This window comes from Scyliorhinus torazame, chromosome 8 (genome assembly GCF_047496885.1).
Source record: "Scyliorhinus torazame isolate Kashiwa2021f chromosome 8, sScyTor2.1, whole genome shotgun sequence".
Classification (NCBI taxonomy): domain Eukaryota; kingdom Metazoa; phylum Chordata; class Chondrichthyes; order Carcharhiniformes; family Scyliorhinidae; genus Scyliorhinus; species Scyliorhinus torazame.
The window spans coordinates 220,328,173-220,351,227 of NC_092714.1; the positions used below are offsets into that span (position 1 = coordinate 220,328,173).

Genomic DNA, 23,055 nt, shown 5'->3' on the forward strand with positions numbered 1-23,055 from the left:
ATGGGAGGCCGTTAGATAGGGGCCGTTCCCGTTAATCGTATGTAGATTGGCCTTAAGTGGTGATTATTGGTATCTCGCCACGGCAGGAGCGGGCTCCTCATTTTGCCAACGGGATCAGGCCGGTGAGATCGCAAACCGATCGCCGCCCAGTGCTGTTCCCGATTTTGGCCCGTCCTGCGATCTAACGGCCGCGTCCCGCTCTCGCTCAAGCGTGGCGTGGCCATTATATCGCGCCCCAGGACTCTTAATTGATAGATACAACATTATTCCAACCCAGACAAGCTGACAACAAAGTGAGGAAAGTCGAATGCCTTTAGGAAACATTTTGCCACTTGTTGAATGACTGAACAGCCCATGAGAGTGAAATTTTTACCAATCCTTCGCATTTACATAGACGACAAAATGACATTCCAAGAACTGGACTCCCCCACCAGAAACCGCCACCCATTCGTTTGGCAAGCAATATAACCAGAGCGTTGTTTTTCTGATCATCTAGGAAACAATTAAGGAAGACATTTCCCATAAAGATGATTCCCCCCCCCCCCCCCCCCGACCTTAAGGAAGGGGGGAAATTCCACTCGTCCTATGACACAGCCGAACTTCCCTCTTCCTATTACACAAATGATCAAACCTGTCCATCGACATTTTTTTCAAACGTGAGGCTTTCAGGGAACTCCTGAGTGAGTCATGCGTCCGGCATCTGTGCTCATAAATAAAGATACCGTGTCTGAAGGAAGCCCAGATGTCTGGACTAGACCAGAGGAAATTCACCATGATCTTCAAGGTAAGCAGATGAATGGGCTCTCAATTATTAAGAGAATCTATGTTGTCGGCACAAAAACAATTACCGCCGGTTCTGGAAATCCGTGTTTAAGAATAAGCTGCGAGGCCTGGTAGCATCGATGGGGTTAGAAACAGTTGCTATAGTTCCAGTCCGGTGCAGGCAGGATTAAACCTCCTTCAAGGTGCAGCAGAGTGAACACTGTGCACAGGCACAGACAGATCGGTTAGCAGTCCCAGCCGCTAATTGTCAGTCTTCTTGCTGGTTAAATGTTTCGGGCTTTTTAACATCGGGACACGGTATTTCTTTTAGAAGTCAGACTCTTTGCGCCAATGGTCGCTTGCACTGTAAAAAATAAATCTGTGTAGTTGCACTCCGGCCAATTCGAAGACCATTGCTCGAAACCCGGCATGCACAGTCTCTGATGCACTTGGCGTGGTGTATCAGGTATTGAACTCTCCCATGTGCCTCCCCATTGTACTGCTCGCTGCCTGCAGTGGCATAGGTGGGTTAAAAGAAGGGCTCCTCAACTGAGCAATTGGGATCAGCTCTGAATCAGCAGCAATATTTGCTTTATGCTGTAACGACCTATTTCCTCATCTCGTACATTTATAACATGTCACAGTATCAACACCGTGGGATTCTTATCAGATGTTTAGAAATTTGTGCACATATTGCAGAAAGAAAACGGGCTGCCCTGTTCACAACTGAACTGGGTGATCCTTTAATCATCTTTTTAAAAGGGCAACTGCATAATGCTGAACTGTGCTGTAAGTACTAAATTATTCAGGATTTTATCCCAGGGCTCAGTGTGCAGAGATACCAATTGTGATTGAATCACGGGGGCGTCATGGTAGCACAGTGGTTAGAACTGCTGCTTCGCGGGTGGCACGTGGATTCACTGGTGATGCACTAAGCGTCAAGAACCACAAAGACATGTGAGACTTTAACTCAGGCTTTAATATATTACATGGGAGGCTTACCTGACACAGACAACCCCAGACAGAATGGGGCCGGTCCCAGAAGTGGGTTCTTATACTTAACTCCCGGGGGAGTGGCTAAGGCGGAGCTCTCCGTGGCCAGGTTGGGTTACCTACCGGTGACCGAACCTCTACAGAGCTACAGTACAATACACAGTATTACAGGGCCACGTTACACACAACTATTATATACTATGTACAATGGTAGGGAAGTACAGTGGTGTATCACCACAACTGGTTAGCACTGGGACTACGGCGCTGAGGACCCCGGTTCGAATCTCGGCTCTGTGTCACTGTCCGTGTGGAGTTTGCACATTCTCCCCATATCTGCATGGGTTTTACCCCCACAACCCAAAGAAAGGCTCGTTTAGCACAGTGGGCTAAACAGCTGGCATGTAATGCAGAACAAGGCCAGCAGCGCGGGTTCAATTACCGTACCGGCCTCCCCGAACAGGCACCGGAATGTGGCGACTAGGGGCTTTTCACAGTAACTTCATCGAAGCCTACTTGTCACAATAAGCAATTATTATTATGTGCAGGTTAGGTGGATTGGCCACGCTAAATTGCCCCTTAAATGGAAAAAAAATAATAATTGGGTAATCTACATTTTTTTTAAAAAGAACTGTTGCTTCACAGCGCCAGGGTCCCAGGTTCAATTCTCGGATTGGGTCACTGTCTGTGTGGAGTCTGCACATTCTCCTTGTGTCTGCCTGGGTTTCCTCCGGGTGCTCCCGTTTCCTCCCACAGTCCAAAGATGTGCAGGTTAGGTGAATTGACCATGCGTAATTGCCTTCGTGTCCAAAAAAGGTTCGGTAGGATTACGGGGATAGAGTGGAGGTGTGTGCTTAGGTAGGGTGCTCTTCGCAAGGGCCGGTGCAGACTCGATGGGCCGAATGACCTCCTTCTGAACTGTAAATTCTGTGATTCTATGAATGGGTGAAATTCCCTGATACTTGTTCAAAGTGTCCTGGCGAAAAAACCGGAGGGACCCTCGCTGGCATCGTCAACGAGGAGAGTTGCCGTATATTCAGCCTCAGCCGGGATTCTCCCCTACCCGGCAGGGTGGGGGCTCCCGGCGGGATGGTGTGGCGGGAACCACTCCGGCGTCGGGCTGCCCCAAAGGTGTGGATTTCTCCGCACCTTTAGGGGCCAAGCCCTCACCTTGAGGGGCTAGGCCCGCGCCGGAGTGGTTGGCGCGCCGCCCACCTGCAGGAAAGGCCTTTGGCGCCACGCCAGCTGGGGCCGAAAAGACTCCGCCGGGCGGTGGAAGTCCTTGCATGCGTGGGAGCATCAGCGGCTGCTGACGTCATCCCCGCGCATGCGCAAGGGGGCTGTCTCTTCCGCGTTGGCCGTGGTGAAGACTGTGGCCAAGGGGGAGAGAAAAGAGTGTCCCCACGGCACAGGCCGCCCGCGGATCGGTGGGCCCCGGTCGCGGGCCAGGTCACCGTGGGGGCACCCCCCGGGTCCAGATTGCTCCACGCCCCCCCCCCCCTACCCAGGACCCCGGAGCCCGCCTGCGCCACCTAGTCCCGCCGGGGTGAGAGGTGGTTTGATTCTCACAGGCAGGACAGGCATTCCAGCAGCGGGATGTCGGCCCATCATGGGCCGGAGAATCATCGGGGGGTGGCCCGCCGACCGGCGCGATTCCCGCCCCCGCCAAATATCCGGTGCCGGAGAATTCGTCAACCGGCGGGGGCGGGATTCATGCCAGCCCCCAGCGGGGGGTTGGAGAATCCTGCCCCTCTTTCATCCAAAAAGTTTGCTCGATGGGTTTCATGCCTGCCTCTGATTCATTCACCCCGCCACGACATAATGGCTCCAATCAGTGGGGCCCACCATTTAACGATCTCCCCAGCACTTGATCCAAGTCCAGTAGCAGGGGCTGCTCCCAGAAAGACTGCACCAGGCAATTGCCCCTCTATCCCGCGGAGGAGCCCAGGGGTACCCGAAGGGACGAGGATCGGCAGGAGTGTGGCCCGGGACCTTCCACCGAGGAGACCCTGGGAATGTGCAGCTATTCTGACACCCCCGCCCCTCCTCCCCTCCACATGGGCGGCACACCTCCAGCCCTGCACACTGACGAAGGTAACATTGCCACACCCATGCTGGCCGAAAGCAGGCGTGGACCCTCAAGGTCCTGGCCCTCCAGAGTGTGCCCACCAAGTTCATCTCCGGCAACAGGATGTGAAAGTCAGCAGGCCGCCACTTCCTCAGCTGTGGTGCTGGGGATACAATTAGATATAGCGGGAGGGTGAGGAAGGCTAAGAACAGATAGCTGCCTAGTGGACACGGGTGACCCTAGGCACTTGTGGAGTAAAGTCACCATTGTGATGACTAGTTTGTATTAAAATTCATGTTGATTACCCATAAAGAGCTACCACTCTGTCATGTCATGGCACAGTGCTCCGCCAACCCTTGCACAAACACGGCGCTTCCTCCCTCTGCAGTGAGCGAATTGCAGCACAATGTCTCTCCCATCACCTACATTAATGACGTCCCCCCCCCCCCCCCCCCCCGCCCCATAACAGCACCCCAGGGCAGGCTTGCACCTCGCAACCCCCCCCCCCCCCCCATACCCCTCCCAGAGCATGCTCAGGCCCCTCTTGTCTGCCAGCATTCTTTAGTAATGAGGATGCCATCGGCTGCAAACGTGTGAGAGATGTCCACCCCATCAGGCAGTGGAGAAACATACCGGGACCCCTGACCTCGGAGGAGGCAGTAGCAGCTGAGATGTTTCGTTCAGCCTCTCGATGCCCCTTGATCACCTCGTTCAGTGACTGGTCACGCTCAGCTCTCTTGTCAGGCAGGAGTCAGATGTTCGCAGAGGAAAGGAAGAGTATTGCACTGTCCTCACTGCAAGTCATCATCATTCCTCCGCAGCATCCGGTCAATAGCTTTAGTGCCCTGCCCATGAACGGTGCGAGCATCACGATGACCTCCTGCTACACCACAATAGTGAGAAGATGTAAGACCGTATGGTGAGAGAGGTCTTACTAATTTATACTTGTTATGACTAGTATAATATAGTTTCATGCAGTTGGAAGCCTGTATACAAACCTAGGTTGCAAGGGTTCACTTGGAATCTAAAAGAAAATGTTTGAACTTGTACAGATATAAGCTAACACTACAGAATTTGAACACATGGTTTAATTATTTTATAAAGTGCAATTTTAAGGCATGTTTTTCTAATACTTGCCATCGTCTGTGTTTGCCCTGTGAGTGCACAAGCGCCTCATGCATTTTAATACCATATCATTTCCAGTTATCGGCATCTAGAATGAGTGTTTGTGCAAGATTATTTCAGAGCTGATGTACAGAATAGTAATGAGAGACTGTTTACATCACATTTCATCCTTATTTTTTTCTTGCTGTTTCCCCAACAGTACCTGATCATTATTATACTAATAGAAAATGTTTCAAGTTGGATTGAACCAGTCAACGTCAAGCCGACTTACGAAAGAAGGGATGCAATCACTGGTCAGGTGGTGACATGTGAGAAGTGTCCACCTGGAACATTTGTGAAGGAACACTGTACTGGTGTCCAACCAACAATATGTGAACACTGCCCAGATTTGCATTATACGCAATACTGGAACTACCTTCAGAAATGTCGCTACTGTAATGTCTTCTGTGGAGACCACCAGTATGAAAAGCACCAGTGTAATTCTACACACAATAGAGTGTGTGAATGCAAGGCTGGCTATTATTTGGAGTTTGAATTCTGCCTAAAACACTCCAGCTGCCCGTATGGTGCTGGTGTAATTAAAATGGGTAAGTTTAATATTTTTGCTGTGCAGAATTTGCATTATCATCTGTTGCCTTGACTATGTAGTTTGTTTTCAGGAATTATGATTCTATTATTTTTCTGTTATAATATCAAAACTATATATCTTAAAGATAATTACATAAATTGGCAGAAGTATAATTGTTTTCATTAAAATGTGAGTTTTTAAAAAATGAGAAAAGCTATCCTTTAGTCTTTTGATGTGGAGATGCCGGCGTTGGACTGGGGTGAGCACAGTAAGAAGTCTTACAACACCAGGTTAAAGTCCAACAGGCTTGTTTCGAATCACTAGCTTTCGGAGCGCTGCTCCTTCCGCAGGTGAATGAAGAGGTATGTTCCAGAAACACATATATAGACAAATTCAAAGATGCCAGAAAATGCTTGGAATGCGAGCATTAGCAGGTGATTAAATCTTTACAGATCCAGAGATGGGGTAACCCCAGGTTAAAGAGGTGTGAATTGTGTCAAGCCAGGACAGTTGGTAGGATTTCGCAGGCCAGATGGTGGGGGATGAATGTAGTGTGACATGAATCCCAGGTCCCGGTTGAGGCCGCACTCATGTGTGCGGAACTTGGCTATAAGTTTTTGTTCGGTGATTCTGCGTTGTCGCACGTCGTGAAGGCCGCCTTGGAGAACGCTTACCCGAAGATCAGAGGCTGAATGCCCTTGACTGCTGAAGTGTTCCCCGACTGGAAGGGGACATTCCTGCCTGGTGATTGTCGCGCGATGTCTTCATTCGTTGTCGCAGCGTCTGCATGGTCTCGCCAATGTACCACGCTTCGGGACATCCTTTCCTGCAGCGAATCAGGTAGACAACGTTGGCCAAGTCGCACAAGTATGTACCGCGTACCTGGTGTGTGGTGTTCTCACGTGTAATGGTGGTATCCATGTCGATGATCTGGCACGTCTTGCAGAGATTGCCATGGCAATCTCTTCGGGTAAGCGTTCTCCAAGGCGGCCTTCACGACACGCAACAACGCAGAATCGCCGAGCAGAAACCTATAGCCAAGTTCCGTACACATGAGTGCGGCCTCAACCGGGACCTGGGATTCATGTCGCATTACATTCATCCCCCACCATCTGGTCTGCGAAATCCTACCAACTGTCCTGGCTTGACACAATTCACACCTCTTTAACCTGGGGTTACCCCATCTCTGGATCTGTAAAGATTTAATCACCTGCTAATGCTCGCATTCTAAGCATTGTCTGGCATCTTTGAATTTGTCTATATATATGTTTCTGGAACATACCTCTTCATTCACCTGAGGTAGGAGCAGCGCTCCGAAAGCTAGTGATTCGAAACAAACCTGTTGGACTTTAACCTGGTGTTGTAAGACTTCTTAATTTAGTCTTTGATACAATTTTGTTATTCTCTTATGGATGTGGGTGTGACTGGCAAGGCCAACATTTGTTGCCAATTCATAATTGCCTTTGATAAGGCAGTAGTGCGTTGCCTTCTAGTTGAAGTGCTTGCTAGGCCACTACAGAAGAAAGTTAGAGCCAACAGCATTTTCTGTGAGTCTGGGGCCATATGTAGTCGAACCAGTTGAGGATGGCAGATTCCCTTCACTAAAGGACATTATTGAACAAGATGGGTTTTGTGGCAATCAATTATAGTTTTGTAGTCACCATTACTGAGAGCAGCTTCCAATTCCAGATTTATTTATTAAATTTAAATTCCATCAGCTGCCACAATGGATTTGAGCGCCCGTGTCCCCAGAGCAATAGGCAGGGCCTCTGAATTAACTCAACATCACCTCCTCCCTATGTGTTAGTGTGAAGTTTGCTGAGGTTCTGTTTTTGACAAATTGACCTCTTTTACGCCTTTCAGGCCAACAAAACATTTGGTCAACCAAGTTCCAAACCACAATTTCCCATCTTGTCAACCATCCCTACCGAGAGCAGATCACAATAGGAATAAAAGCAGGATAAGTGAACAAATTAAAAACAACTTCACAGTCAGCCAAAGCTTTTAATTTAGTGTTTGCTAACTAGCAAGAAAGCATTAAGAATGGGCTCCCAAGGATTCTCTACAGCATGCAATGGACAAGCAAAAGATTGTTTGATTGAAAAGTTTAACACGGCCAGCACAAAAAACAGTTGAGACTAACACGTTATTTGATGATATAGGTTTGGAACTCAATATGAACCTGCTGGCCAAGCATGTAACTAATGTGGTGAGAAAGTCTTGTCCCTTACTGAAGCCTTACTAAATACTTTGTTGTGGATGCTGTGGAACCCTTCTTGGATGATAAAATAGAGTCAGTGATAAATTAATTAGTTAGCAAGGATCTGTTGAGATAATCATTGGACTTTACTTAAAATTTGAATTTATCTAAAAATCCAAATTTTTCTGTGAATGGGTTTATTTATTTTAATGGATTAGAAAATAGGGTATTGTATTCAAACAAAAGTTCCACAATATCTTTCTGTTTTGTTATACCCAATGTAACTACTAATGGTCTTCCCAAATTCATCAAAAACCACAATCCTGTTTCTTATCAACCTGAAACAAAAAAATGCCTAAATTCCACTTCGTGAAAAATGTACGACATACTGCTTTATTTGTAACAATATAAGTGGATATTTACCCTGTGCTTAACATCTGTGAATTTGGTATTTTCCAGGAACCCCATACAGTGATACAAACTGTGAGCCATGTACCCGTGGCCATTTTTCTCTCAGAATCTCCAGTTCAGAGCCTTGTTCTGTACACACAAACTGCACGAAAGACGGCTTAGAGATTAATGTCCCAGGTAATCGATATCACAACACCCTGTGTACTTCCTGGCAGAAATACAATGGTGGTGGATCTCTGGATGATTCAGGTGTGTAAAGTAATCAACTCTAATGGGATATTGTCTAAATAACCAATATATTACATGAAATGTTTGGGGATTTAGTTTCCTAACTCATTGGGGTTCTTTACTGCATTCTGCTCTTCAGCAGCTACTATGCAAGGTCCAAATAGATTCTGTATGCCTCTCTGTCTGGAATGGAAAACAGATTTGGGGATTCTCTACTCCGTCAGCCAATAGTGTTATTGATTGGGTGATTTCCAACCCTCGTATGTTCTGGACAGCTGGAGGGCTCCAGATTACTTTAATGCTGGTGATTTATTTTAAATGGGATTGAAAACTGCTGGCACTAATAAAACAAAGACTTGCATTAGGGCAGCACGGTAGCATCGTGGATAGCACAATTGCTTCACAGCTCCAGGGTCCCAGGTTCGATTCCGGCTTGGGTCACTGTCTGTGTGGAGTCTGCACATCCTCCCCGTGTGTGCGTGGGTTTCCTCCGGGTGCTCCGGTTTCCTCCCACAGTCCAAAGATGTGCAGGTTAGGTGGATTGGCCATGATAAATTGCCCTTAGTGTCCAAAATTGCCCTTAGTGTTGGGTGGGGTTGCTGGGTTGTGGGGATAGGGTGGAGGTGTTGACCTTGGGTGGGGTGCTCTTTCCAGGAGCCGGTGCAGACTCGATGGGCCGAATGGCCTCCTTCTGCACTGTAAATTCTATGATAAATTCTATGATTTATTCAGTGCCTTTTATGACCTCAAGACATTCCAAATATTTTACAACAAAATTCTCTTGAAATGTAGTCACTGCTATAATTTAAAACAAAGCCAGTCAACTTGCACACATGAAGCTCCCAAAAGCAACAACGACATGATAATGAGTAGGTAATCTGTTATAGTGATGCTGGTTAGAGGGATTACAAGTCAGGATACTGGGGACAACTTCCCTGCTCTTTTTTGAAGCAATGCCATGGGTTTTGATGGTTATCTGAGGGGGCAGATGGGAATCTTTATTTATGATCTTGTCTGAACAATGACACCACTGGCCGCATTCGCTCGGTATTGCATTGGAGCCTGAATATTGTCCTCAAGTCACTTGGATGCGGCTTGAACCCACAACCTTTTGACTCAGAAGCACGTTTTACCAAATGAACTCTAGTTCTTTAAATACAGCAGATCATATCATCCAGACTGGTAACTGGGTTCATGGGGGCCAGTGAGGGGGCAGAAAAAATAAAAGAGAGTGTGGAAGGGAAGTTAATGAGGTCAAGTAATGTAAACCAAATACTGCTTAGTATGTGGTACTGGCCTTATTATGATAATAAGTTGTTCTTCCGAAGGACAACAAAATGCATACTCGAATTGTTTTTAAACCAAGGGCAAAACATTCATATTTCCTCTTGCGTATGTTCCCAAGCTTTATCTCTTCAAAGTTGTTTATTTCAACCTATAAATATAATAGTTTTTGACTGCATAACTCAGAGTGCAGTGCCTTGGCTTTGCAGCTCAAACACTCTCTCTCCACAAGTATATTTGTGTAAATAAATTTCCTTAAATCGAACCTCGAGGAATTTGTCTTTATTATGATTTTCACGACAGAGAGTGATATAACTTTTTCTCTTCGTCCCCGAAGGATTATGGTTGGAATTCTGCGGCCGTTCGCTGGTAGGGAGATTCCCTGGTCCCATCAGCAGCGCACCCCTGCACACAGGTTTCCCGATGGCTTCAATGGAAATTCCCATTGACAGCGGCGGGAATGGAGAATTCTGGCACCAGCAAACGGCGTGCCGCCTCCTGCCACCGGGAAACACGCGGACGAGAAGCCGGAGAATCAAATTAATATATAAAACTATAGCTCCAAAATTTACTTTAACCATTTCACGTGAGAATTGTTTTGCCACCCATAAACAATATATTATATTAGTAACTATTCTCACGTATAAGCTGTTTATGAAGCTGAGTGTAAGATTCAGTCAGGTCCTTATTTTGAGTTTTCAATGCATTTTGTGCCGAGAAGGAAAATAACAAGAAGTTTTACTGTGACTAAAAATATGAGGCAAATAGCAATATCCCAAACCTCCAACAGAAACCCAAGCACCAATTTAGCCCACCTAATAAAATGTTGCATTATAAAATGTTTTCCTTTCTCTCAACAGTTGTCTCGACCTACAATGAAGCCATTATTCAGTTTGTGGCATATCAGAAGATTCCACTGAAGAAGCTGATGAGATTTTTTAATTTACTTCAGATTGAAGAGGCAAAGAAAGTTAGCAAACAATTGAGAACACATAACAAGCATATGATGCATGAAACGTTACATCCCCTTCTACTGAAATGGAAGGAAGGTATCAAGGAAGACCACCTACTGGAGAAGATCCTGTATATATTGAGAACAGCAAAGTTGAAGAATGTTGTAAAAAAAGTGCAAGAGCGTTTTATGTTAAGTGGCAGCTCAACTCTCCAATTTATTAATTTGCATTGAATAAGTGCAGAGCGTAGCTAAATGATACAGACAAGAATGTTTTGGGTTTTATTCCATATTTGTGCTGAGTTAACAGATGTAAACTAGGGCAGCATTTGCATGCTACAATTAATTGACCTTGACACCTCTGCACTGTGGATGGGAAATACTAGCATGGCTTCCCACTCCTGCTACACTGCCCCCTCCCTGTGATGTATTATCAAACCTCCCATCTTCCATCCATCACAAACTTCAGCTCATCTAAAAATCTGCTGTGCATATCTTAATTCATATCAAGTTCCCTATACTAGCTGCCAACCAATGACTTGTATTTAACATTCTCCGCTAGAGTGTTCTGTTCAATTCTGAACACCACCCTTTTGGAAAGATGTGACTGTCTCAGAGAAGAGTAGAAAAGATTTACTAGAAGGGTACCAAGGATGGGGAACTTCAGCTAATTAGGGAGACTGGGGAAGCTAAGGTTGTTCCACTTTAGGCAAAGGAGGCAAAAAGGAGATTTAGCAAAGGCGTTCAGAATCATGAAAGCCTTTGGCAGGTAGATGAGGAGACCTTTATCCAACGGCAGAAGGGTTGGTAACAATCGGACGCAAATTTAAGGTTTATGGTAAAAGAACCATAGGAATTTATTTTTTATACAGAAAATCATGTGATCTGGAACAAACTGCCTAAAAGAATGGTGGAACCAGATTCCATAATAACATTCAAAAGAATATTAGATAAATATATGAATAGGAAACATTTAAAAGACACTAGAGAAAGAGCACAAGAATGGGACAAACCATGCAGCTCTGCCAATGGGCTGACACAGACTTAGTGGGTTGAATGGCCTTCTATGCCATATGATTATTTGAAAGATGGTACATTGTTGTTACATGTACAAAATAGGAACGTGAATAAAGCTGTGTGAAATTTTATTTTATTTGAACAATCAATGCAAATATTGACTTTTCTTAAAACTATTTTGTATATAGAAATGCATATAGTGTCTGCCATAGTATTGTGTGTACAATTGCATATTTATTTTTCTATTTACTTTTGTTACATGTAAAGTCAAAGATTTTATAATTTGAGAAATAGCTATGAGCAGGAATAGCAATTGTAACAGTCAAAATTAGAAATGTGCTCATTAGTTTGGTTTATTACTGTGCAAAATTGTACTTTTCAATTAAATTCATCTATTTTTAAATTCAATTCAGCTGTATTCACAATTCTGTTGTGCTCCATGTATGTTTTTATTATATATTGCTGTATTTCACAACATATCAACAATCTTCACGCTATTTAAAGTTATTAAAACACCATGTAGAGATTCTAGAAGGTTTTGGTATTGAAGTTACTTTTGTAACTCCAGTGGAGGTGGAGAGGAAATGTTAGTGGAGCAATCCAGTTCAATTCCTAATTCTAAAGGTGAATTAATTAATTAGGTGAAAGAACTTTAATTTACATGATGCCTAATCATAGGATGTCCAAATGCTTCACTACGAATCAATTACATTTCTTGAAGTGTCGGTATTGTATTAAAGGGAAATAGCTGGTGGGTTTTTAAAAAAATATATATATTCAAATTTTTTCCGGTCAAACAAAAAAATACAAAGGTTTACCTTTTTACAACAATAAAACAATATATATATATAACAGTGACCGTTTTAACAAATAAATAAATAATATATAAACTAAGTGGCAACTGCCATAACAAAAATAATAACTCTCCAGAGATAAAATCAAACAATCCAATATACATAACCAAGTACAAATATCTATAAATCTGCGAGGTAGTCAATGAACGGTTGCCACCGCCTGGTGAACCCTTGAGCCGAACCCCTTAATGCAAACTTTATCCGTTCTAGTTTTATAAACCCTGCCATGTCATTTATCCAGGTCTCCACGCCCAGGGGTTTGGCTTCCTTCCACATAAGCAATATCCTTCGCCGGGCTACTAGGGACGCAAAGGCCAAGGCATCAGCCTCTTTCGCCTCCTGCACTCCTGGCTCTTCTGCAACCCCAAATATAGCCAACCCCCAGCCTGGCTCGACCCGGACCCCCACCACCTTCGAAAGCACCTTTGCCACCCCCACCCAGAACCCCTGCAATGCCGGGCATGACCAAAACATGTGGGTGTGGGTCGCTGGGCTTCTTGAGCATCTCCCACACGTATCCTCTACCCCGAAAAATTTACTGAGCCTTGCTCCAGTCATATGCGCCCTGTGCAAAACCTTGAATTGTATCAGGCTTAGCCTGGCGCACGAGGACGACGAGTTTACCCCACGTAGGGCATCAGCCCACAGCCCCTCCTCAATCTCTTCCCCCAGCTCTTCTTCCCATTTCCCCTTCAGCTCATCCACCATGATCTCCCCCTCGTCCCTCATTTCCCTGTATATATCCGACACCCTACCATCCCCCACCCATGTCCCTGAGATCACTCTATCTTGAATCTCCTGCGTCGGGAGCTGCGGGAATTCCCTCACCTGTTGCCTCGCAAATGCCCTCAGTTGCATGTACCGAAATGCATTCCCTTGGGGCAACCCATATTTTTCCGTCAGCGCTCCCAGACTCGCAAACGTCCCGTCTACGAACAGATCTCTCAGTTGCACAACCCCAGCTCTCTGCCATGCTCCAAATCCCCCATCTATTCTGCCCTGGACAAACCTATGATTATTTCTTATCGGGGACCACACCGAGGCTCCCGTCCTTCCCCTATGTCGTCTCCACTGCCCCCAAATCTTTAGCGTTGCCACCACCACTGGACTTGTGTATTTCTTCGGGGAGAACGGCAACGGCACCGTCACCAGTGCTTGTAGGCTGGTTCCTTTGCAGGACGCCATCTCCAATCTCTTCCACGCCGCTCCCTCCCCTTCTCCCATCCCCTTACACACCATTGAGATATTGGCGGCCCAGTAGTATTCACTTAGGCTCGGTAGTGCCAGCCCCCCCCTATCCCTGCTACGCTGCAAGAACCCCCTCCTCACTCTCGGGGTCTTCCCGGCCCACACAAAACTCATGACACTTTTCTCAATTTTCTTGAAAAAAGCCTTCGTGACCATCACCGGAAGGCACTGAAACACAAAAAGGAATCTCGGGAGGACTACCATTTTGACCGCCTGCACCCTACCCACCAGTGACAGGGGCACCATGTCCCATCTCTTAAAATCCTCCTCCATCTGTTCCACCAATCTTGTTAAATTAAGCCTATGTAAGGTTCCCAATCTCCTGGCTATCTGAATCCCTAAGTACCTGAAATCTCTTATTACCTTCCTCAGCGGTAAATCATCTATTCCCCTGCTCTGCTCCCCCGGATGCACCACAAACAACTCACTCTTCCCCATATTCAATTTGTACTCCGAAAATTCCCCAAACTCCCTGAGTGTCTGCATTATCTCAGGCATCCCCTCCACTGGGTCCGCAACATACAGCAATAAATCATCTGCATACAAAGATACCCGGTGTTCTTCTCCTCCCCTGAGTACTCCCCTCCACTTCCTGGAGCCCCTCAGTGCTATGGCCAGGGGCTCAATCGCCAATGCAAACAGTAACGGAGACAGGGGACACCCCTGCCTCGTCCCTCTATGAAGACGGAAGTAGTCAGACCTCTGCCTGTTCGTGATCACACTCGCCACCGGGGCCCTGTACAGCAGCTGTACCCATCCAATAAACCCTTCTCCAAAACCAAATCTCCTCAGCATCTCCCACAGATAATCCCACTCCACTCTGTCAAATGCTTTCTCGGCGTCCATCGCCACCACTATCTCCGCCTCCCCCTCTGGTGGGGGCATCATCATTACCCCTAGCAACCTCCGTATGTTCGTGTTCAGCTGTCTCCCCTTAACGAACCCAGTTTGATCCTCGTGGACCACCCCCGGGACACAGTCCTCTATCCTCGTCGCCATCACCTTGGCCAGGAGCTTAGCATCTACATTTAAAAGGGAAATGGGCCTGTAGGACCCACACTGCAGCGGGTCTTTATCCTTCTTCAAAAGGAGCGATATCGTCGCCTCCGACATAGTCGGGGGCAACTGCCCCCTTTCCCTGGCCTCATTAAAGGTTCTCGTCAAAAGCGGGGCCAGTAGGTCCATATATTTCCTATAAAATTCCACCGGGAATCCGTCCGGTCCCGGGGCCTTCCCCGCTTGCATGCTCCCAATCCCTTTTACCATCTCCTCCATCTCAATCTGTGCTCCCAGTCCCGCCCTCTCCTGCTCCTCCACCTTTGGGAATCCCAGCTGATCCAGGAAACACCTCATTCCCTCCTTCCCTTCTGGGGGCTGAGCCTTATATAACCTCTCATAGAATGCCTTGAACACCCCGTTCACTCTCTCCGCTACCCGTTCCATCTCTCCCTCCTCATCTCTCACCCCACCTATCTCCCTCGCTTCTCCCCTCTTCCTCAATTGGTGGGCCAGTAGCCGACTCGCCTTCTCTCCATACTCATACTGTACACCCTGTGCCCTCCTCCACTGTGCCTCTGCCTTACCCGTGGTCAGCAGGTCAAACTCCACATGTAACCTTTGTCTTTCCCTGTACAGTCCCTCCTCCGGTGCCTCTGCATATTGCCTGTCCACCCTCAAAAGTTCTTTCAACAATCGCTCCCTTTCTTTACCCTCTTGCTTCCCTTTATGTGCCCTTATGGATATCAGTTCCCCTCTGACCACCGCCTTCAACGCCTCCCAGACCACTCCCACCTGAACCTCCCCATTGTCATTAAGCTCCAAGTACCTTCAATACACCCCCTCACCCTTAAACATACCCCCTCATCCGCCAATAAGCCCATATCCATTCTCCAGAGTGGGTGCTGTTCTTTTTCCTCTCCTACCTCCAGGTCTACCCAATGTGGAGCGTGGTCCGTAATGGCTATGGCCGTATATTCCGTCCCTGCCACCTTCAGAATCAGTGCCCTTCCTACGACAAAAAAGTCTATCCGTGAGTATACTTTGTGAACATGGGAGAAAAATGAAAACTCCTTACTCCTAGGCCTACTAAATCTCCAGGGGTCTACCCCTCCCATCTGCTCCATGAAGTCCTTGAGCACCCTGGCCGCTGCCGGCCTCCTCCCGGTCCTGGACCTCGACCGGTCCAGCCCTGGATCAAGCACCGTATTGAAGTCTCCTCCCATTACCAACTTTCCCGCCTCCAGGTCCGGGATACGTCCCAACATACGCCTCATAAAATTTGCATCATCCCAGTTCGGGGCGTATACATTCACCAGAACCACCGCCTCCCCTTGCAATCTGCCACTCACCATCACATATCTACCCCCACTATCCGCCACTATGGTCTTTGCCTCAAACAGTACCCGTTTCCCCACTAAGATAGCCACCCCCCTATTCTTCGCATCTAAACCCGAATGAAACACCTGTCCCACCCATCCTTTACGTAGTCTGACCTGGTCTATCAGTTTCAGATGCGTCTCCTGCAACATAACCACATCTGCCTTTAATTTCTTTAGGTGTGCGAGTACCCGTGCCCTTTTAATCGGCCCGTTCAGCCCTCTCACGTTCCACGTGATCAGCCGGGTTGGGGGGCTCTTTACCCCCCCCACCTTGTCGATTAGCCATCCCCTTTTTTAACCCAGCTCCTCACCCGGTTCCCACGTACCCGTATTTCCCCCCGACGGTGCCCTCCCGACTCGACCACCCCATCCCATAACAGCTCCCCCTTCTCCTTAGCAGCAGCAACCCAGTTAACCCCCCCCCCCCCCCCCGCGCCTCCGCTAGATCCGCAGGAACTCTTGCTGCTCCGGGCCCCATAGCAAACGGCCACCTTCCGACGCCATCTTGCTTTGAGCTTCCCTTCCTTGCTGCTGCTCCAGAGGATCCTCTGCAATCCGGCCGCTATCCTCTCCCTTATCCATGCGTATCCGGGGGGATTCCCTTCTGGTTTACCGCACAGTGTTTTTGCCATTTAAATTGCCGTTGGGGCTCCTATCAAGAGCCCAAAAGTCCGTTCCAACGGGAGCTGCCGAAACGTGCGACTCAGCTGGTCATTGCCGCACCCGGAAGTCGCTGGTGGGTTTTTAATGTATATTTTTAAGTTGTACTTCAGGAAAGTTGGGAATAATGTGAATACGGGATGTGGTAACTTGACTGCTCCCACAATCACCGTCGGCCAGTCACTGTGCATCTCCTTCCTCTGCTGTCAAAATTCCTCCTGGATGAAGTTTCCTGTGTGGAACCACACACTCCATGACCACCACCAGAAGTCATCCTGGTCCATATTAGGCCACCAAACATACAACCTGGCTGAACTTTCAGTAATATCTCACACGGGACCTACAGGGTGGGAATGCTTGTCTTACTCCTGTGGAGTACAAGCTTCCCCGCTAGGAGTGGGGTATCTCAATTAACCACTACATATAAGGTCGGTCAGTAAGGCACCAAACAGGGAAGAACCTGGTAGGGATCTACCAGGTAATGTACATATCGTTCTTGTAAATGGAACTTTGTTCTTACTGTACTCGCTGTGGACTCCCCGTGTCCTTATTAAACTGGTGACGAGTAAACTTTTTTTGTCGATGCTGCAATCTATTTGGCTGAGCCACATCCCTGATTTCCTGGAGCCAAGTTTGGATTTACTGGAATCACCATGCCTCTGTTTGGGCGGTTAGATGCATTTCACGTCGGTGTTGAAGGTTGGAACCAATACAAGGAATGAATGCGCAATTTCTTCTGGGCCAACAGTATCACGGACGACGCGGTATTCATTCGTAACTTCAACGGCAGTGCTCACTGGCCCTCTGGGATTGTTGTCTGTCAAACAGGACCAGGATCTTACCAAGTTCGGGTCCAGGTCAATGAATGAAATGGCACTTGGATTACATTCGTGCATGGAGATTGCTTCCTCATGAAGTGCCTCAAAAGAAGCCTGTCCAGGATCTTCCGGCTCCATTGCCGAACCAGCCTGCTGTGACACCTCCAGTCTCTCTCAACGCAGACATGCCCAACATGGTGTCTTCCGACTCCGAAATGGAGACGCAGACCTCTGAGGTCTCGGACGCCGACTCCGTAGTTCAACTGCCTCCTGACGATCATCTGCCACGACACTCCTGTCTTGGACGGCATTCACCAGCGAGGTACATGCCGACTAATTTGGTGCATCAGCTCCAAGATGACGTACCGGAGCTAAAGAGACTCCGACATCCCCCCCCACCCGCACCTCTTTCTCTGTCTCATTACTCGTCGGGGCGGGGGGGTGGGGTGGGGGGTGGGGGGGGGGGGGGGGCGGGGGGAAGGTGCTTCAGACTTTATAGGGAAGGAGTGTAATATCCCGCTCGGGACCTACGGATAATGGGGTGCCGGATGGCCTGGAAGGCTCCAACTCCACAGACTAAGGGCTGGATTCTCCGATTCTGGGGCTATGTCCCTATGCTGGCGTGGGACTGGTGCCATTTTACACAAAAAAAACTGCCGCAAAATGGCCGCCGATTCCCCGTTTTGCTGGAGGCTAGCAGGACGGCATTGGAGAGCACCCGGCTCTAGCTGCTGATATGCCCCAGAGAATTGCTGGGTCCGCTGCCGCGCATGCGCATGGCGGCAGCCTGCAGCGGTCGTGCCGTGCTACATGGCGGCGGCCGCTCGCAGACGCAACCTGCAAAATAGTCCCCCACTTCGGCCAGCTTGTGTGCCAGGACCCCCCACCCACAATGTCCCCAGCCCTGAATAATGTCCCCCCCTGCCCACGGATCGGCCCTACCCCAACTGTGGCGGCACTGGACTGAGTCCGCAGCCGCCACGCCGCGTTCCCGATGGGTTGAGACCACACGTGTCCTACGCCATCGGGAACACAGCCGGTTGGGGGCGGAGCATCGTAAGGCGGGCCTCAGGCACTGTCCTGAGGCCGTCGATACGCTGCTTTGGAGAGGGCGGAGCATCGTGAAAACAGCCGAACGCGATTTCGGCGTCGGCGACCGGAGAATCCAGCCATATATTTTCAAGGTGTTTGGAAAGTTGGTGGGGATGGAGGTCTTTCTGACTCCTCCTGAGTTGTACCAGTCCCATAGGTCACAGTGGCAGAGGCTGTGGGGAGCCATCATGGGTAATCATAGTCAGGTTTCATTGACCCTTGGAAATGGAATGGGTACTGAGATGGGCAAAGGACCCTCGAGACTGCAGATTGGAGGGCCATCAGAATATACCAAGATATTGGGCAGAGCTGGTGAGACGGCGTCTCCCAGTCTTTTCTCCCCAAGTCTTTTTTTTTCAGGGTTAATAAATTGACATCTACTTTTGTTTGGGCTGGTAAGACTCCTCAGGACTGTAGGACATTTTTGCAAATCAATAGGTAGTCCGGGGGGTTGGCACCTCCCAACCTGTGTTCTACTACTGGGTGGCAAATATCGATCAGGTGTGGGGGTGGTTCAAGGATCTGGACTCTATATAGGAGCAGATAGAGGAGGTGTCGTGCATAGGGTTGAGCCTGAGAGCCCTGGTAACTGCACCACACACGTTTTCCTCTGCTCAATTCTCTTTGAGCCCGGTGGTGATGGCTAATTTGAGGGTTTGGAATCAGTTTAGGCAGCATTTTAAACTGGGCACCACGTCACTGCTTGGTCCGATTTGCAGGAACGGGGGGAGCGGAATTCTCTGATCCCGTGCCGGGTCAGAGAATCGCCAGGTGAGCGCGAATCCCGCAATGCTGCTCCGTCGCCAGAGATTCGGCGCCAATGATGGCGCTGCAGTCGCCGCGGAGCCGGCCGAGGGCCGCTCAATGTGGCCCCCCGCCAATTCTCCGCGCTCGACGGGCCGAATGCTCGCCGAGTTCGGCCGAGTCCCACCGGCGTCGCTCTCGCCGTTCTGGCAGCGGGGGCTGTCCTGGTGGGGGGGGAATCCGACTCCGGGGGGTGGGGTGGGGGGGCCTCGCCCGCAATCGGGGGCTACTGATTGGCGGGCAGGCTAATTCTGGGGGTTGCCTATGTTCCTCCACGCCGGGCCCCTGTAGGGCTCTGCCATGTTGACCGGGGGCCGGTGCGGAAGCGGCAACCCACGAGCATGCGCGGATCCGCGCCAGCGGTGCAGACGCCCGTATCAGCAGCTGGAGCTGCGAGAAACACTCCAGTGTCCTGCTGGCCCCCTGTGCGGCACAGGATCACTGCTCCTAGCGGCCAGATGACGCCGTCGTAAAATGCTCCAGCGTTTACAACGGCATCAACATTTAGCCCCATTATCGGTGAATCCCGCCCCATAACTTTGTGCTGTCTGGCTTAGATTCATTGTTTAGGGCATTGGAGAGTGAGGGGGTGGAGTATTCTGGGAACAATGTTTTTGCAGTCAGGATCGCAGTGAGGTGGTCTGGGAACGGTGTCAATGCAGTTTGTGTTGCAGTGACGCTGTCTGGGAATGGAGTCCTTTCAGTCAATGTTACAGTGATGCTGTGTGGGAACAGTGTCATCGCAGTTAGCACCGCTGGGAAGAGATCTGGGAACACTGTCCTCGTAGTCAGCGTCATATTGTAGTGGTCAGGGAATGATGTCCTGGCAGTTAGCCTCACACTGCAGTGCTCTGTGAACAGTGTCCTCGCAGTCAGCGTCAAACTGCAATGCTCTGTGAATGGTGTCCTCGCGTCACACTGCAGTGGTCTGTGAACCGTGTCCTCGCAGTCAGTGTCACACTGCAGTGGTCTGTGAACGGTGTCCTCGCAGTCAGTGTCACATTGCAGTGCTCTGTGAACGGTGTCGTCGCAGTCAGTGTCACACTGCAGTGGTCTGTGAAGGGTGTCCTCGCAGTCAGTATCACACTGCAGTGGTCTGTGAACGGTGTCCTCGCAGTCAGCGTCACACTGCAGTGCTCTGTGAACGGTGTCCTCACAGTCAGTGTCACACTGCAGTGGTCTGTGAACGGTGTCCTCGCAGTCAGCGTCACACTGCAATGCTCTGTGAACGGTGTCCTCGCAGTCAGTGTCACACTGCAGTGGTCTGTGAACGGTGTCCTCGCAGTCAGCGTCACACTGCAGTGGTCTGTGAACGGTGTCCTCACAGTCAGTGTCACACTGCAGTGGTCTGTGAACAGTGTCCTCGCAGTCAGTGTCAAACAGCAGTGGTCTGTGAACGGTGTCCTCAGAGTCAGTGTCACACTGCAATGCTCTGTGAACGGTGTCCTCGCAGTCAGTGTCACATTGCAGTGGTCTGTGAACGGTGTCCTCGCAGTCAGCGTCACATTGCAGTGGTCTGTGAACGGTGTCCTCGCAGTCAGTGTCACACTGCAGTGCTCTGTGAACGTTGTCCTCGCAGTCAGTGTCACACTGCAGTGGTCTGTGAACAGTGTCCTCGCAGTCAGTGTCACATTGCAGTGGTCTGTGAACAGTGTCCTCGCAGTCAGTGTCACACTGCAGTGGTCTGTGAACAGTGTCCTCGCAGTCAGTGTCACATTGCAGTGGTCTGTGAACAGTGTCCTCGCAGTCAGTGTCACACTGCAGTGCTCTGTGAACGGTGTCCTCGCGTCACACTGCAGTGGTCTGTGAACCGTGTCCTCGCAGTCAGTGTCACACTGCAGTGGTCTGTGAACGGTGTCCTCGCAGTCAGTGTCACACTGCAGTGCTCTGTGAACGGTGTCCTCGCAGTCAGTGTCACACTGCAGTGGTCTGTGAACCGTGTCCTCGCAGTCAGTGTCACACTGCAGTGGTCTGTGAACGGTGTCCTCGCAGTCAGTGTCACACTGCAGTGGTCTGTGAACGGTGTCCTCGCAGTCAGCGTCACACTGCACTGGTCTGTGAACGGTGTCCTCGCAGTCAGTGTCACACTGCAGTGGTCTGTGAATGGTGTCCTCGCAGTCAGTGTCACACTGCAGTGGTCTGTGAACGGTGTCCTCGCAGTCAGTGTCACACTGCAGTGCTCTGTGAACCGTGTCCTTGCAGTCAGTGTCACACTGCAGTGGTCTGTGAACGGTGTCCTCGCAGTCAGTGTCACACTGCAGTGCTCTGTGAACCGTGTCCTCGCAGTCAGTGTCACACTGCAGTGGTCTGTGAACGGTGTCCTCGCAGTCAGTGTCACACTGCAGTGGTCTGTGAACGGTGTCCTCGCAGTCAGTGTCACACTGCAGTGCTCTGTGAACGGTGTCCTCGCCGTCAGTGTCACACTGCAGTGCTCTGTGAACCGTGTCCTCGCAGTCAGTGTCACACTGCACTGGTCTGTGAACGGTGTCCTCGCAGTCAGTGTCACACTGCAGTGGTCTGTGAACGGTGTCCTCGCGGTCAGTGTCACACTGCAGTGGTCTGTGAATGGTGTCCTCGCAGTCAGTGTCACACTGCAGTGGTCTGTGAACGGTGACTCGCAGTCAGTGTCACTCTGCAGTGCTCTGTGAACGGTGTCCTCGCAGTCAGCATCACACTGCAATGCTCAGTGAACGGTGTCCTCGCAGTCAGTGTCACACTGCAGTGGTCTGTGAACGGTGTCCTCGCGGTCAGTGTCACACTGCAGTGGTCTGTGAACGGTGTCCTCGCAGTCAGTGTCACACTGCAGTGCTCTGTGAGCGGTGTCCTCGCAGTCAGCATCACACTGCAATGCTCTGTGAACGGTGTCCTCGCAGTCAGCGTCACACTGCAGTGGTCTGTGAACGGTGTCCTCGCAGTCAGTGTCACACTGCAGTGCTCTGTGAACGGTGTCCTCACAGTCAGCATCACACTGCAGTGCTCTGTGAACGGTGTCCTCGCAGTCAGCGTCACACTGCATTGGTCTGTGAACGGTGTCCTCGCAGTCAGCGTCACACTGCAGTGGTCTGTGAACGGTGTCCTCACTGTCAGCGTCACACTGCGGTGGTCTGAACGGTGTCCTCGCAGTCAGCGTCGCACTGCAGTGCTCTGTGAACGGTGTCCTCGCAGTCAGTGTCACACTGCAGTGCTCTGTGAACGGTGTCCTCACAGTCAGCGTCACACTGCGGTGGTCTGTGAACGGTGTCCCACAGTCAGCGTCACACTGCAGTGCTCTGTGAACGGTGTCCCACAGTCAGCGTCACACTGCAGTGCTCTGTGAACGGTGTCCCACAGTCAGTGTCACACTGCACTGGTCTGTGAACGGTGTCCTCGCAGTCAGCGTCACACTGCAGTGGTCTGTGAACGGTGTCCTCGCAGTCAGTGTCACACTGCAGTGGTCTGTGAACGGTGTCCTCGCAGTCAGCGTCACACTGCAGTGCTCTGTGAACGGTGTCCTCGCAGTCAGCGTCACACTGCAGTGGTCTGTGAACGGTGTCCTCGCAGTCAGCGTCACACTGCAGTGCTCTGTGAACGGGGTCCTCGCAGTCAGTGTCACACTG

General features: G+C 49.6%; 1 protein-coding gene across 1 annotated transcript; it reads left to right on the forward strand.

Annotated features, from left to right (window-relative positions):
• Positions 1 to 551: 551 nt before the first annotated feature.
• Positions 552 to 12,013, forward strand: LOC140428384 (tumor necrosis factor receptor superfamily member 6B-like). The gene is given in 5 exon segments (XM_072514785.1): positions 552 to 784; positions 5,145 to 5,532; positions 8,173 to 8,373; positions 10,497 to 10,655; positions 10,658 to 12,013. Coding segments are annotated over 5 exon segments (945 nt in total). The 5' UTR covers positions 552 to 742; the 3' UTR covers positions 10,813 to 12,013.
• The last annotated feature ends 11,042 nt before the right edge of the window (positions 12,014 to 23,055 follow it).